This window comes from Pseudopipra pipra, chromosome 6 (genome assembly GCF_036250125.1).
Source record: "Pseudopipra pipra isolate bDixPip1 chromosome 6, bDixPip1.hap1, whole genome shotgun sequence".
NCBI classification, from domain to species: Eukaryota; Metazoa; Chordata; class Aves; order Passeriformes; family Pipridae; genus Pseudopipra; species Pseudopipra pipra.
Window position 1 is genome coordinate 9,784,290 of NC_087554.1, and position 17,179 is coordinate 9,801,468.

Here is a 17,179-nt window from a genome sequence, read left to right on the forward strand (position 1 = left end):
TGATACCCCCTTTAGCTTCAGGATGCTTGTTGTAACAAAATTCATTTTAGCCTTAAAAAAAACCCAGAAAGCAAAATCTAAAAGAGGCACAAGGTAAGTTACAAATGCATCAGGATAGTGTGTTTTCTTATCATATATTATTTCAGTTGAAAACATTAGTCCCATGAAAAAAAATGAACTGTTTGTAGACCTGTGCATGAGGTCTTGGATTGTAGCATTTGACTGAAACAGAACACAGTGGAGAATAGCCTTTGCTGAAGTGACAGCAATAGGCTGGGCAGGAATTTTCCTGGAGGAATTGCAGGAGAAAGAATTAAAATGGAGCTGAAAGTGCAGCTGATCAATACATTTGCTTGTACCTGAGAGGTGAACAAAGAACCACACTAAAACAGTTGGGTTCTGCTTTCTTTACTCCCTGGCTTCACTGGTACATTGGGAAAATTTATTTAAAAATAAATTGTTAACAGGCAGCAAAAGCTGAACAGTAGCATTTCTGAGCATTTATCCATCCATCCATCCATATACCAAGAGGTATCAAGGGAATCTACCTTAAGTTCTACTTCAAAAAAGGAACATTTACTGGCCACCATTTCCTTTTCAACACAACATGAACTGTGGTATGACTACAGCTGTTGTAAACTTACTTCACTGAGGATTCAAGGAAACAGTGTTTTCACATATTTTTAAAAAAAAAAAGCACACAAAACCTAAAGGGCAGAATTATAACTTTCAAGAGCAAGCTGTCTTTTGGAAAAGAGGACTTGAGCAATGCTTCCTACCCAGAGGAATAAAGATGGAGAAATCCTTTTTCTAGAGAAGGGGAAGTTGGTAAGATCGAGGCTGTTCACTGAATTTTGTAGTGGTCAATTAAACTGGAGGGACTCATGTACTTTTCAAGAAGACTAAAGGCACGTTAGAGAAGGTACATATGCAGTGCATTTGTGGCCTTTAAAAACTGCATAAAGTTTTGTGCATAAGGTCTCCTAAAAAGAAGTCCTACACACAAGGAATCTAATTCTTAATTGTCATGCTTGGCATGAATCAGAAATTCTGCCCCTCCGTGTAAAAAGAGCTGCCAACACTCCAAAGCCCACAGTGATAAAATTTGTGCTGAGTTACATAAAACCAGACTCTGTGGCCATATGAATAATGGATGTGTCCATTCCCAAGCTATCCTGCAGCCAGGCTTTGTTAAGTGACAACACACAGGAGGTTTGTACAGTGACTTGGAGTAAGTTGGCTGGTTTTGGTGTTCCTAGTGCAGGAGATATTGCACACTTGGAAATCTGGCAAACTCTACTACAACCTTCACTACCTAAAGCAGAGTTGGTGGCATTTCTTTTTATGCCAAACACCTGCCCCAGGAGAGAAGCCATGGCTTGGAGAGTGCTTCTGAGCACTGTTATTAGCAAGCTTCCCTTAATGAGAAAGCAGCTTTCTTGAAATAAAGCCACATTCTACCACTGACTGAGAAGAAATCAGGTTTTTATTGTGTCAGGATTAACAGCCCACAGTCGAGAACCAACACAAGATTAAACCAGTTGATTAAATGAAAGGCAGCTCTAATGCCTTAAACCAGAGACTATTCAGATTCATATTTGACTGAGGGACCAAAATAGTTTCATCAGGCAAAGGCTGGCAGCACACTGATAGGAAGTGACTAAATAGGCAAAAAATAGGTGAAGAAAAGGAACAACTCCTAGTTTTGCTTCTGCTTTTCAATAAATTTATTACCTTCCCCTTCCACTAGTCAAACATTTTTTTCCTATGTCAATGGTCAGTATAATCAACCTTCACACTGTACTTTTCATCAGCACTAATTCCACCCCCCCATCAGCCAAGTGCTTTTCTCCTCCTCCCTCCCCATCTGATAGCCCTCAATTCCAGCTGCACTGAGATGACAGCTTTATTTTAATTATTAAATGTTGAACTGTCCTCTTAGTGCATAGCAGCTTTTTTCTTTATTGAAACCTTTAAGGCAGGTTGCCAAGAAAAGGTTATTTAAAAATTGCTATAAATATTACTATAGCCTCCCACACTGTATTGTTGTGTTACCACCTCTTTTTAGCAGAGCTAAATCAAGAGAAATCCACTTACTGATAATCAGTAGAGCTTCCCTTTCTTTTCCTATTACAATCCATTCCTGAAGTGCTAAGGGAACTGGAGATCAAGTCAGCAGGGTCTGGTGACATAAAGTCACTAATTGTAGAAGATATGTCCATCCTTTGGTCTGCCATTGGACTGTCTAACATTAGGGGAAAAAAAAAACACAAGAAACCCACCAACCAAAAAACCACTGCATTAATATAGGCAGAAATTCACATTTTTAATCAAAAAAAAGTTCTCTCAAACTTAGCATTCTTAAAAACTGAGAAAATCACAGTTTCTGTTATTTCCTTTTGCCATAAAACAGGTAATAGGCAATTTCTCCTTTTCCATATACCAGTGTATTGAATATTGCACACAAACCATGACCATTCTCAAAACATGTCACTCCACACAATTGTTTTTAACGAACTGTTAGTGTGATCTTTAACCAAACCAGGTTTACTCTTATTTTAACTGGCCAGCCAATTATTTCTACCTAACAGAAATATTGCTGACTGGGAACACTAGTTTTAGTCTGTCTCTCCATTTGAAGATCATATTATCAAAGTTCACAAGCTTTAAAAGTTATAATTCCACTGAATTTCGTGGAACAGAATTTAGATTTCCATAGAAATCAAACACCTCCATCACAGTAGATCCCACAAATAAAAATCCTAATAACCCAATGACAGTCTAAGAAGACTAGTTAAAAGTGCAAATTAATCTAATTGGCTCTTTTATCCAAAACATAGACTTTTTAAATCCTCTAGACTGCAAATAATTATATTGTTGGAAGAAACCCCTGTGAAAAGTTCATTTCTAAATAGCATCAACTGTGAAACAGAAGAGTTTTTACCTGAAGGCCTGTCTTGGAAGCCTAGATCCACTTGAACAAAGATGATGATGCTCAGCCCAAAGCAGCTGATCACCTTAGAACTCTTCCATGCCTCATATTCTGTTGGTCAAATACTCTCAAAAACCTGAATGGGAGGAAAACCAACAAGCTTAAAAACCACCTTCAAAACAAGCTTGTTTAGAACAAACGTTTTAGACACAGTTTACAACAGCAACACATGTTTCCTACTCAAGGATAAAATACTCATTTCCTTATAAAATGTGGAAGCTTTACCCATCCAGCAAGAGGGTTAGATGTTGGGATGTGTGTCTCCAACGGACCAAGCTGTGGAACAAAAGGAATCTCTTCAGCATCACTTCCATTTGGGCCCTGCTTATCATTCTTTGGTCTTTGCATAAACCCCCTCTGCTCATAATCAACGATCACACGCTCACAGTCACGAACACATCTGTTGTCAGATGATGCCAGAACAACCTAAACTGCTGTCACAGTGCAAAAGACAGACTTATCCCTTCCCTCCTGACTGCCTTATTTGAAGGTGGCCAAAGCAGTAAGACAGTTTGGGTTTGACTTACTGTTTTGTTTTCCACTGTAACAGCAGTTGGCATTTTTGAAGGACAGGGGTTAAGTACTGTTCTATTCTGCAAGCTTCAAGTTTTACATAAAATCCACAGCCCATGCTACAACTCAAGCCCTTAAATGTGTTTCCCAGCTATACTGTAAACCTAGTGGTTGGGCTGCAGGTGGTTGCCCTTCCTTTCCAGATTGCTGTCACAAAACAAGTTTTTCAGCAAAACTTACTATGGAAGACTTAAAAACTGTTCTACGTCTTCCTCCTGCAAAAAACCTTTGCAGGTCTATTGAGTGCATTGTTTTCTGGTTAATGCACCTGTGAACATCCTCACTGCCCTTCCAACCTGTGACAACAGTAGAACTTCCCAATTATACAGAACAAGCAGCTCCCATGACACTCTCAGAAGCTCACAAGTCAAACAACCAGTGTTCTATCAACATGATCAAATTATAACCAATTTTACTCAATCACACATAGAGACAGGCTATGAAAACCTCACAAAATCCAAAATCATGTGGTATCATTTTCTCCAGTGCTGCCAGAATAGCAAATTCAGACATTCACAAGTATAAATTATCTAATTCACTGGTCCTATTATGGTAATAAGTCAGGATTGCAGCTCTTCAGTCTAGGGTCAGGCAAGTCATTGCCTTCATACCACCAACTTCTGAACAGGATCACTGTTGTTCTAGAAGCAGAGCTTCCAAACTCTCCTGGGGGCACATCATCCATCTCACCCAACAACTTCTCTGTGGTCCTTTCCCAAACAACCTCCTTTTCCATTTTTGAGAATGTCTAGGCATGTTGGTTCATGCATGTTAAGAGGCCAAAGCAGAAGATCACTGACAAAAGCCAAATCAGTACGAATTTAAGTCAAATCATAAACTGCCATTGAATCCATAATCACACTTGCTTTACAAGGCTTTCTTTCACACTCATACAGTTACTTGTAGACCAGGCCCTGCTTTCTCCCCGTGTCAGCCTTTCCTTGTTGTCTGCTTTGTTCCTCTCACCCAAAGCAGCCCAACAGCTTTAGACACGATTATGTTACTGTGGGGTATGAGATTACTGCATCTTGCTTTACCAGTTAAACCACAGTCACTGGCCATTTCTCTGTGCCTGGTTTAGACCCAAAAGCATTATCTCCAGCCTCATTTGATGTGCAGAAATTAGTTATAGCTAAACTTAGTGTGGCCCCTGGCTAAGCCCTGTGAATCCAGTGGTAAGAGCACTGCCACAGCAAACAACTTATGATTCCCTCTTGGAACCTGACACAAACCCCAAGCACTGCACAATGCTAGAAACAAGTACCTCCTGAAATTTCTGACCCAACCACCCACAATTAACTTTCACAAGTTTCTGAACACCTCTATATGTGAGAGAACCTGTTGAACTCACATTTTACTGCTTTATATTTCATGGACCACCCAGAAAAAAGGTTGGGAAGAGCTGAAATTACCAAATTAAAAAAGCAGGGGGGAGGATTTGTAAGTTTAACACAGTCCTTTCCCTTTAAGACTGCCTGCAACAGTCAGCATTTTAGCTCCATAATCAGAACACTGCACAAGTCACTGTGCAGTAATGCTAAAAAAAAAAATTGTTGTTCATCTCAAACAAAAATTTCAAATCAGTTTTATAGAAAAGAAAGATCTTGAAATTAAGTATCCATTCAGTTGTGCTGCTATTTTAAACTATAACTGTCTATTTTGATAGTTTCAAAGCAGCTATTTTAAGTCTTGACCATTTAAGAAAAAAACAAAAACCCACACATAAAAAGCAGAATTCTCAATTTGTTTTCCAGTCAGTCCTTTCTCTACCATGTCCCAAGTGCTCATCCCAGTTCTAACAATCACAGTCCTACATTTCAGCATTACAGGAGCTAAGAACAATGCATGTCTCTTGAAATGAGGTTTCAAGTTAAGAAAATGTCAACCCAATGATCAGAGCAAAAATCAGCATGCCCCACTAAATAGTGAACAGTTCAGAGAAGTGTTTTGTTGCAAGGCTCTCTTAAAATTCTGAAAAATTGAATATTTTACTGTCTTTTCAGCCTCCAGCTGCTTGATGTTCAATGGCTAAAAAAAACTCTCTATGAGAAGGAATGCAAAAGTTACCCATATCTATATAAGCAAAGTTCAAATCTTCCATTTATGATGCCAAGCCTGTTGCCAAAGTACTCCAGAGACCTACTTGAAAAATTGCCATGTAGTCCACTTCCTGATTAAATTCTTCTGTAGATGAGAATCAAACGATATTTTGTCATTGTATCTCATGACAGTTTCTCTCTACAGCCTGTTTGGGACTCTACTTCCTTCGGGATTCCCCTTCCTTGCATTCCATCTTTCTCCAATCTCCTGCAACAAGGCTAATGAGACAGTAAAAAGAAATCTTACTGTTCATCCCTCATTAAAAAAAAAAAAGTTAGATAACACGTGGCCAGCTTAATCATGCAGCAAAGCTGATCACGAGTACATAAACACCTCTGAGCAAATCAAGGTCAGAGCTAAAGTAGGTCAACTACATGTGCCAAGCACCCACCCGGGAGTCAAGACCTCTTTCCACAAGGCCCATCAGTTTTGGTTCCCCCTGGGCAAGAGTCATCTATCTCCAACATATTCTTGAACGAGAGATGCAATTCATAACTTCATGAATCAGAAATGTCTCGCACTTAAAAAGCACCATTTCGCAACGGCAGAGGGAAACCGTGGTGTGGTTTCCTGAAGAAGCAATTGAGAAGATACTCATTGTCCCTGCGTGTAAGGACTGAAGCGAAAACAGGAGAGGAAATCATCAACTTCCCTTCACAGCAGCATTCTATCGCTGGAGTTCACTGTCACAGCACAAACTAGTACTAAACTGGTTATTTATCTTCACTAACAGCACTTCAAGAGGTGCTGCAGAAGTCTGGAGGCTCCAGATGCTCACGGACTCAAAAATGGGGGAGATTTCGGCTGCAAGAGTCGCTGTGATGATTTCAAGATGCAGACAGACATATGTGGGCATGGCTGCTGCAAGTAACAAGCAGTTCCTACATCAGAATCTTTATTATGGAATACTCCCTTGGAATCATTGGAAGATCTTTGAACTAAAGCAGAGGTATTTTCCTTTTCCTTCAGTACTTAAGGAGCAGCTGTCAAAATACTTCGTATTTTCCAAATACATTGATACTGTTTTGTTTTAATGGCACATTTATGTTCCTTGAGCTCCCCAACACTATTTGCAAGAACACTCAGAAGACAAAAAGCCCAGTGGCTTCCTCTCACATGCAGATACATCTCACCTCACTCTCTAGGGCAAAGAAGTGGTTTTACCCTGGTTTGCTTGTTGAGGTTACCCTTTTACCACTCATTCATCAGTATGTTCACCAGCCCCTGGCACCCTGTGATCCACATCTGAGCCCTGGAACTCCTCCTGACATCAGTAGCTCATGTTTTGACCCCACCACACACACAGAGCAGTGATGCAAAATCCTCCTGCAGCTCCCCCACCCCCTCACAAGAGGAATACCCTGCTCTGGGGAAGGCAGAGACTGCTCAAACCACTCTGTCTTCCAATAGCTGCTCTCCATGTTTCCTAAGGAAAAAGTAGCAGGCTGGAGGGAAGAAGCCCATGAATCTAAAAGAGCCACAAAGCTACAAGATAAACAATTTTGACATAGGGGGAAAAAGTCTCCAAGGAACAGAAGATAAACTCCACATGCAGTCTCTCAATAGATCAATATACGGTCCATGTGCTCCCCCACACCGAAAACGCCTGTTCATCAGCAGTGTCTCTGAGAAAAGATGGAACAGGCCACCTCATGGCATCAACTCACAGTTTTCCAGACTGTCAGAGTGGCAATGGAGACACAGGACAATATGCTGCATTTTATCTCATTCTCAGAACACTGAGAATTCCAGATCAAGAAGGGCCTCAGTTCCTGTATCTCCTTGTTTATAAGGGAAAGTACCTAAAACTTTTACTTCCAGCTATTTTAACGAAGGACTTCTCTGTTGTCTCAAAACCAAGGATAAGTGGTAACTAAAACAACCTTCTCTTGCACTGGGGAGCTCAGAACTAGACCCAGAACACTGAAGTGTCTCAGCAGTGCCCAGTAAATGGGAAGGATCACTCCCCTCAGCCTGCTGGCAACACGACTCCTAAAGCAATCCAGGAGGCTGTTGGCCTTCCTTGCTGCAAAGGCATCACTGCCAGCTCATGAACCACCAAGATCTTTTCTGCCAAGCTGTTTTCCAGCTAGTCAGTCCCTAACCTGTAGTGGGACATGGGCCTTTTCCTCACTAGGTGCAGGACTTGACATTTCCCTTTGTTAACTTCTTAAGGTTCTTTATAAGATTCTTGGTGACTCTTTCCTCTGGCCTGTAGAGATCCCCCTGGTTGGCAGCACGCTCATGAGGTGTATTAGTCATTCCTCCCTGGAGCTGGATTGTCTGCACCTCTAAGTATGGAGCTTCAGATAGCATGGAAGGAAAGGAAAACAGAATGTTTCTTGAAAGAGAACTTAACAGATTTAACAACCTTCAAAAATCCCAGCTCATGCTCAGATAAATGTGTCCTTCAAGGCTGATCCAGTCCCACGGGAAGGCCTCAAGGATGGAGATACGGACCATCTCCACAGTAGGAGATGAAAACTGGAACAAATCCAAAGCCAACTCATGTCCCTTCCAGGAATCAAACCTGTTCAGACCACCTTGTCTGTGCCATGGATGAAGCATTTCCCTCCCTCGCAGGGGACTGGTGTTTACCTCTGGTGGTACAGCTAAAGGTCTAACACACAGTGCTATGGAACAGCCACCACATCTGGAGGCTGAGCCTTCGTAAGAACCAGCATCCTGACTGCCCAGCTGACCCTCAGACACAGGGGATTCCATTTCCTCTCACATCTCAAGGCTGTTTGCCTCTGCACCTACGCAGTGAATCCCAGCTGCAAGAGTGTTTCTACAAAGCTTGCTAGTTTGCAACCATTATTGAATGCTTGATCTGGTGTAAGCTTCTCGTCAGCCAAGATTAGACTCTTTGAGCTCTCGTTCTTTGAAGTGAGCTTATGTTGGCCTGTTCACATATTTCATTTTGGGCAGCCATCAAAAGGAAACATCACAAGGGAACTAATCAAGCCCTTGTGAAGAGGTGGTGATGCACACACTTGGAAATCAGTGCTAACATGTTGCTGTAACCAGAGGAATTTGGCCTGCTTCGATGATCAATCCGCCAGTACACGCACTCCTCAGGTTTCAAGAAACTGCTTCCACGGGGAAAACAAAAAGGGACCCGCCTTTCTTGGAAGACCAGGTTTGAAGGGATTTGTGAAAGTTCTACACATAAAGCAAACTGTAGCCCCTCTACAGGCTTCTGGGAGTAACAAATACTAGTCCTCACAGCACAGATACTGGGTACAACTGTACTGGTGCTGAAGGAATTCCTGAGCTCAGCCACAGTGGACAGAGTGAGATTAACCAGCGCTTCAGACGTCTCTGCTCGGAGCAGGAACCACTGAGTTCTCCTCAGAGCTCTGCAAACATTTCACTGGGTGCCATGTGACATTTTATAGACACACTGAGAACACCACAGGTATTCTAGGAACACATGTTGATATTTAATCTCAAATGTCAAGATGGATACATCATGGAGGGCTGTCACACAACCTGCGTAAGGTAACAGCCGACCTCCTGCGAAGAGTAAGAAAAACTACACCAAGAATTACACCCAGGTATGACTATCAAAGATCCACTCTCAGTCAGAACACTCCTTCATGCCTCTGGATGTCTTATTTCAACAAGTCCTATTATCAAAAACATCCAGACTGATTTTATTGGAAACAGATACGACCAAAATGGAATAAAAATCAGTTACTCTGAGAACAGCTGCTTGTAGGAAAAGAACTGAGTTCAACTTCAGAAGTGTTTTAATTATTTAAAAAACCCAACAAGCCCAAACCAACATATTTTAAGAAAATGCTTCAGAAATATTGTTCAGTACAGCACCCCAGAATTTCTGTAATATAAGTTTTATCTATATCTATATAAATAGATCTATAAATATAAATATATCTCTCTATAAAATTACATTTTACATTAAAATTACATTACATTTTACTTTAAAAATGTAAAAATTAGATTTTAATTAAAAACAGGGTCCACTGATGTTAAATGCTGGTAAAGTAAGTTCATAACATCTATGTTAGGGTGTTGTATTTAATTCTCATTTATTCCAATCCTTCAGAAGATTTTGTGTATGTCTGGGAAGAAACAAGGTATTATATTTTCAACACTGGGGAAGATGAGAAGACTTAAAATTTACAGACAAAAGAAATTTTAAGTCTTTTGGGCCAGTTATCTAACTCAACTCATTTAACATCAAAATCAATTGTTCTTTTAGTAATGACAGACCCACAGCTAAAAGAAAAAAAAGAAAAAAAAAAGAAAAAAAAAACCAAACACAACAAATGAAGTCTCCTCCCTCAATTACTGAAATACAAACTTAGCTGAAGTTTTGAGTTTCCAAGCCAGGTCCAGCCTCCAATACATGAAGGACATACTGTTTCACAACCACTGAATGCAATCCTTGCTCATCAACCCTATGCCATCCCCAAGGGTTTTGGAGGGGGTGGGAGGCTGGGGGTGTGTGAAAGACAGAGGGAAATCTATCCTACCATGCAAGTAAATCAATTATCCAGCATTAATGGGCTTCAAAGTAAAACCCTAATCAAAGTTATTGTTGATTTCTTCAGTAGCTCATGTACTTCCAGCACGCTTTGATCGGAAACACACACCCAAACCCAAAAAACAACAAAACCTTCTCAGTTGAGGAGCCAGTGGTTCTGTGAAGTCTCCCAAGTTGTACACATTACTTCTGATCTGTCAACAAAATGTCTTATCTTGTGCTGCACTGTAAAGCCGCCTTCAAAGGCAGAATTTTTACAAGATTAGAAATTTCTGCGTAAGAGGACTGTACACAACTCGGACTGACGTTTCTGGAGCAGGAGAAGCACACAAGATAACGAGTAGGTAAGCTCTTTAACTCACTCCTCATGTCACACCAACAGCGGGAAGTTAAAAATCAGCACATCTGGAACTCACAGCTGGGAATGCCCACTTTTTGCACTTGCAGTCCAAAACATGCAGTTTTCTGTTTCCAGATTTCATCCAACTCCTAAATATGAGCACTGGTTTCTAGCAGACAGCTACTTCAGATACAAGTTCTAAAGATATCTTAACCCTTCAGTTACCCAAAATGAATAAGTACGTCTCACGCAGTTAAATATCTAAAGTTGATGAATAAATGTCCCAAAGCCCAACTGTTCATTGTAAGTATAACTGTGATATGATCTGGGCACTTTAACTTCCTTACTACAGTTCAGTGAAGCTCCTACATCTTCACTTCCCGTGGTTCATAATCTCCAAAGTTGTCTTTCAATGGCAGGAAGGCAAAATCCTCTCAGAAGTTCTAAGAAATGCACCTTTTAAAAGGTATCCATGTGAAACAGCAGTTTAGCAAAACACTTCCCCGAAGGTAGAAGCTCTATGTCAGATCCCACTCTAACACCCACCCAGTCCCAGCAGTGACTTGGCACACCACGGAATCCCATCCAGGGCTTCTTCCTCAACCTTATAATTACTGCTTGTACTTTAATATAACCTGCAATAGGATGTCTAGATGTAAATTTTTCAAGTGGGAACAAGCTTTAACTCGATTCACTCTTCTCACAGCCAAAGCACTATTTTTGTCCTTCATTAGTTACTCCAGCTTCCCATCACCAAATCCTTCTTGGCTGCTGCCAGGTTTTCACTTTTCTTCTCCCCTCCTCTTACTGGAGCATTGTAGACATCCAAACTAGACAGGATATTCAAGCCCTGGCATGACTAATACTACACAAGTAATATTTTCTCACTTGACTTTTAAAGTTCATGCGTTATGGGATGTTAGCCATTTCTCAGCTGAATAGGTTGAACCACTGCACACTTCTTTTAGCCTCTGAAATGCATTTATTAAGGTGACAATCCCAGTTTCCTGAGATTTCTTTTGAGCTGAATCACCTGATCCAAATACTCTTAGAGATACTGCTTTAAGTTGATTCTGTTTTCCAGTCACATTTTTACTACAACAAATCCAAAGGCACTTGGCACATGTGAGGCCTTTCATTCAGAGATCTGCCAAAGTACAACCAAACACTTTGTATCTTCAGGGAACAAAACACTGACACAAAAGGGCAGAAATGTCACAGGAGGTTGGTTCTACTTATAGGTGGCTCTATTTATAGCTGATACTTTCATTTCCAGTTTTTGCAGACTCCCTCTGGTCCTGCTGAATTCCATGTCTGCCTGGAAGGAGCTGTCCCAACACCGCCAGCCCAACAAAGAAAAGCCAACAGGCTGTCACTTCCCTTTCCATCCAAAAGCAAGCCCTGGGAAAAGGAAGATACTCTCACTCTGCCTGGAACCAAGCTGGGGTATTCCTCACTCCAGCTGCCTCTAGCCCACATTTTACTGGCAGGTTCCTTTTTCCCCACTGGTTTTCTTAAAAGCTTTTTTGGACTTCACACAAAATCAGCTGTCAAACACATATGCATCACACCCATAGGAACATCAATATTTCTTCCTTAAGACTATTTCAGTACCACATTAGAGGCTCAGGTTAATTTTCATTCTCCCAATACACCACTGGTTTTTGGATAGTAGGGCATGACAGCTTTTTGTTGAGCATATAGGAATCTGCTAAAAAAAAAAAAAGAAATCCTAAGAACATATAAAGATGGCATAGCTACTGTATGTATTAAGTCAACAAAGTTAGAAGAATTTACAATTTAAAATTATTTACAGATTTCAGGTTTTTAGAAAATAACCTCTCCCCGCACCCACTCATGGAAATCGCCTCACCCTGCACCTGGAGTCCCTTTGCTGGTGGAGCAACAATAAACACTGACATAAATAAGCTCAGCAGGTTGGTTTCCTGAAGTCACACTGTTTGCCAGTTAAATCCAAATCAAACCACAGAAAACTGTGACACTGCGATAATTTAGCCCTCGTATGTTCTATGGAAAACACGCAAAGCCACAACTATGATGAAAAGGTACACATGCCATTATCAGTCCTGTTGAAGTAACAACCTCCCCCACGCCTGATATCCGGGTTTTTAAATGAGCTGTTTGCTGCTGAGGCTGAGGAAGGCAGCGTTTCCGAGCTCTGACAGCTCACACTGGGGCATTATTCGATACTCTGCTCCTCAGAGAGTCACACAAAGCACTTGGAACTGCAGCAGTGGTGGATATGAGAAGCAGGGCAAGCTCCCCAGAGCCCCCGGGCCAGCACTAATATTGATACAGCACACTGTGAGCAGAATTGCTGTAGCTGATGACTCCCCATCCAGCCCAGAGCAGTTCTTAGCACTGCTGCAGAACAGCAGGACAGCTCCCTGCAGTCCCACATCAGATGTCCACCAGCTTCCAGTGACAGTGAAACCAAAATCACAACTCAAAGAAGTCCTTTAACAGGACATTAAAAGTAAAGTTAGATGTGTCATCGCACCATACAGTGAACTCTAGAGTGACATCCTTCTACTACAGCACTAGCTACTTTTTATGTTTCCTTCTCTCTTGGGTAAACTGGAATTTCTGTGCAATGTGACATCTCCAAGGTGAGCCCCAGACACTCCACAATGTGCACTTCCCTAAACACAGCACGTAGGACATTTTTGTTTCTGAGGCTTTCAAATTACAGCATTCAAAGTAAGACTTGGTGGAGCAAATCAAGTGATTGCTCGGGGAGAAACCACGCAGAACATTTCCTGTCTTTTACATTCATGTGCACACTGGCAAGGACCTCAGTAACAGCTATATGGCTTTGAGAAAGCTGCATTTGTCTAGCTCAGGATAAGCAGAAGATGCTGTTAAAAACCTCCCAGCAAAGTTCCACAGAACAGCTGATGTAACATCTTAGTGCCAAAGGGAAGGCTTTATCCCTTTTTTCCTTCTCTTGTCACTCTTCCTCCACATTTCCCTTCCAGCAGAGACTTTTCCGGAGTCCCCGGAGCCTGTTTGTACAGAGTGTGTTGAATTCATCAGGCTGAATAAAGACTTGACAGAAAGCAATGATGTCTTCTGGGGGGTTAGAAATCTCAACCCTCTTGCTGAAAGGTCAGATGATACCCAGGAGCAGCTCAAAGCAAAGGGATGAGACGTGTCAGAAGAGGGGATAGGGTAGAACAGTCCCTTTCAACAACACTAGGTGGTTAAAATACCCCTGTCACAGCCCTTCTGCACTTTCAAGATATTTACAGCACTCCTGCAGGATTTGTTTTCAACATCCAAATCCCGCCATGGTTTGAGCAAGACAAGGTGTGCTGAAACCTTTCCACTGATCCACACCTGCACTGTGACATTTTCACTGCTCAGGAGTTTGCTCTTTTGTGAATGACAAGTTGTGAGCACACAGACACGGTGGAGGAGTATTTCTATCCACTCTGCAGTCACTGCTTCAGTGGGAGTGGAAGCTTTATTTTCCTGAGAAAGGCCTACAGCAGTAGGAAAGCCCTTTACAGAAATGGCTGATACAACATAGTCCTTTTTCGTGCATCTATATATCAGTGCTGATGTTGAGAGCCACCAAATTTCCAAACCTGAGACATTTGGCTGCCAGAGATACAGCTGGATGCAAGCCTCGGACTTGCATTTTTCCAGAGAGGCTTTTAAATCTATGATTTTTAACTTAAATCAACAGACAAGTTTGAATGAGTACTATTACGTTTTACATTCCCAAATCATGACAGCCCTTACTAAAGGCAGAGGAATGATCAGGGAACACCAGGAATTCACTTAATAGGGTCCTTATGCTATGCAGACATCTTGACAGTTAAAAAAAAAAAATGGAAATACAAGTGGGGAAGAACAGTGTGTAACCCACACACAAAAAACAAGAGATAAAAAATCCTGTCAAGACAAAACACGGGCAACTGAGGAATCCCACCACAATAAACCACAGCCACACATACCACAAAAGGACTCTTCGTAAAAATGAAGGCTGCAAGTTTGATTTTTTTTATTTTTTTAAATGATTGCTTGTGGTTGGATCAAAGATCCACCCCTGCAACATCCCCCTTCCCCTCCTAAGGAAGAGAGGATACAAAACAGAACCAAGGGACATCTGACTAACAGTTGCAACCAGAAGTTTTTCCAACCCATTGTTTTATTCCAAAAGAGAACATTCCACGACCCACGCATCCTGATCCCAGTGGACCTAGAAAGGATCACTAGACAGTCCACATGCCAACACAAAAAAGATTTAAGTAGGTTTAGATGATCTTATTTCCGCAAGTAGGAGACTTGTGCCAAATATTAATAATGCAGTCCCTTAGTTACCACTTACAAATGCTCATAATTATTTACAGCTCCTGAACAGTACGGAGGATGGCTTGGATATCATCCAACAAATCCCCAGCAAATAGATTTATTAGAAAATGGAAAACTTTCTAGTTTTACCCAGCAGAACAAGACAGGCAACGAGTTCTGCTTAAGGAACAATGAAGTGAGCTGGTACTCTTCAGCTTAGAAAAGCAAGAGGACCAAGGTCTACAAAATCATCAAATGTCACAGGGACATCCAACAAAGCTTGGCTGAAAGGCTCAAAACAACACAGCTCTTCACACATGAGGTGGAAGGCTGTGGAAACTCCCTGCCAGATAACAGAAAGGCTGGAAGTCCATGTGGTTTCTGCAGAGAGGTAGGACCAGTTCATGGACAGGAATTCTGCTGAGGGTTACCACCAGATCTGGCTTGGGAAGTCCCTGAGCTGAAAGTAACTGTTGGCCCTAATCCTAACTCTTCATCAGGAGCCACTCACAGCCCTGCTCCAGAAAGGACTCTACAGGAACTGGGTCTTTGTTATGGCACACAATGGTCGCTCTTGCCTTCTTTCAGTATTAGAAATTGAGGTAATGTTCTTTTGCTAAGCATTCAGAGAAACTTTTACTTACAAGTATGATATACATGGAATGCCCATAGGGAAAGTGTAAAATATACAACATCCTCAAAAAACCCTTCTAAGTCCCTTCTGGTTTAAGTTAACCCACTTGCAGTTACCACTGTAACACCACTCAGCACCAGGTGGAACATTTAAACTGAGTCAGTACACATTAGGAGTTTAGCAAGGCCAGTGTAAAAGCTCAGCTTATCAGAAAAAATAGCCTTTCTGATAAAAACCAACTTTCATAAGTGGAATTTCAAATCCAGTTTAGACAGCTGAGTTCCCATGCAGCACCCAGAAACAATAGTGCTGAATGGGGAGCCACAGAAAAGCCAGCAGGCACAAACCACCCAAAACAAACACCCAGAGTGGCAGTGCCTGCCTCACCTCGCCAAGCACTTCAGTTCATACACACACTTCTCCACTCACCTCAAGTCTTTACTACAGTAGGAAATTGAATTTCAAATCATCAACTAGAGCTAACAATTATCTTCTTAAAAGAGGCCAAAGGAGCCAGCAAAGAAGGGAAACTGTTCCAGGTCATGGAACCATTACGGTTGGAAAAGACCTCCAAGGTCATCGAGTCCAGCCTTTGACCTTTGATTACACATAAGGAAAAACCCAACTAGGCAAATATGCTTAGAACAGAAGAGAATCACATATTTCAGAGGCTCACACGCTACACAGTAGATATAAATATTTTTTGCTTTTTTCCTATTTTTCTGCAATGTTCACTTCAGAACATGGTTTACAGTCTCATGCACTATCTTGCCCTGACTTGAACAGAGAATTACATATCCTTTTTGTATGTGTTTTTTTCTCAGTCACTCATCTGGTGCTCAAGTGCCATGTTTTTTAAAGAAAATCTGCTAGAGCCTCTTCAGCTGTCTTCAAGGGTTCTGTCTCCTCTTCCATATGCACTGAATTTATTCTTTGCCTCTACATGTACAAGCTTAAATTTATATTCAATAAATTCTGAAGTAACTGACTAAACTGAAAATATTTACTTTGAATAACTTAACTGACAAATGTAAATGTCCTCTCATTATCTTCATGTTAAATTAATACATCTTTGTTTCCCTAAATATGAGTACCAGCTCCTCAGGTTTCTTGTCCTCTTTTGCCTCCCTCAAGTAGCAGTGCTTGAAATTATCTTCTCATACAAATCATTGGTACTAAAACTTGACATTCTTATTTCAAAATAGAGAAGTGTTATGTTTTGCTGCCTTCAATTATTAAGATTACAGACCAAAAGTGAGGTTTTGCTTTGCTTTTTAGCATTGCTGAACAAAACTCTTAGGTATTACGTTGTATCTATGCCTTACAGAATAACAACATGAGAATCCTCTGTAGTATGTTTAACCTTTTCATTTTTAAGTTGTTTTGCTGCAAGAGCCTCTACAGATAGTCCTCTCTCTGCTATGAGTCTTTCTGACCCTCCCTCTCCTTCCCAGAGAGGTACAAGCTGTATGTCCTTTCGCTTCCTTCTGCTCAAACACAGTGTGTCACAGAGATAAGTAGGTAAGTTTTACCTTAATACCAATATCGGATTCATGCATATCTGTTCCCTTTCACAACCACATGTTCTGATCTCCTCTGCTGCAACAGGAGGCAACCTCATCTGCTGCTTTATAGAGCAAACTGATACGCTGTAATTCAGGCCAAAGTTTACTTTAGAAAGATATCCTGGAAGAAGTGATATGTTAC

The 17,179-nt window shown here is 41.2% G+C and overlaps 1 protein-coding gene across 8 annotated transcripts in view; it reads right to left on the reverse strand.

The window, feature by feature from the left end:
- The window catches only part of BMAL1 (basic helix-loop-helix ARNT like 1), a 51,923-nt gene that overhangs the window by 23,375 nt on the left and 11,369 nt on the right, over positions 1–17,179 (reverse strand). For 7 of the 8 annotated variants that reach the window (XM_064657271.1, XM_064657274.1, XM_064657272.1 and 4 more), the window contains exons 2-3: positions 2,945–3,068; positions 2,098–2,245 (exon numbers count right to left, since the gene is read on the reverse strand). In XM_064657271.1, the coding sequence (XP_064513341.1) occupies positions 2,098–2,237 (140 nt within the window). In that variant the 5' untranslated portion in view covers positions 2,238–2,245; positions 2,945–3,068. Of the gene's footprint in view, positions 1–2,097; positions 2,246–2,944; positions 3,069–5,708; positions 5,858–17,179 lie in introns of those variants that run through there. The other variant, XM_064657270.1, reaches the window with a different exon arrangement.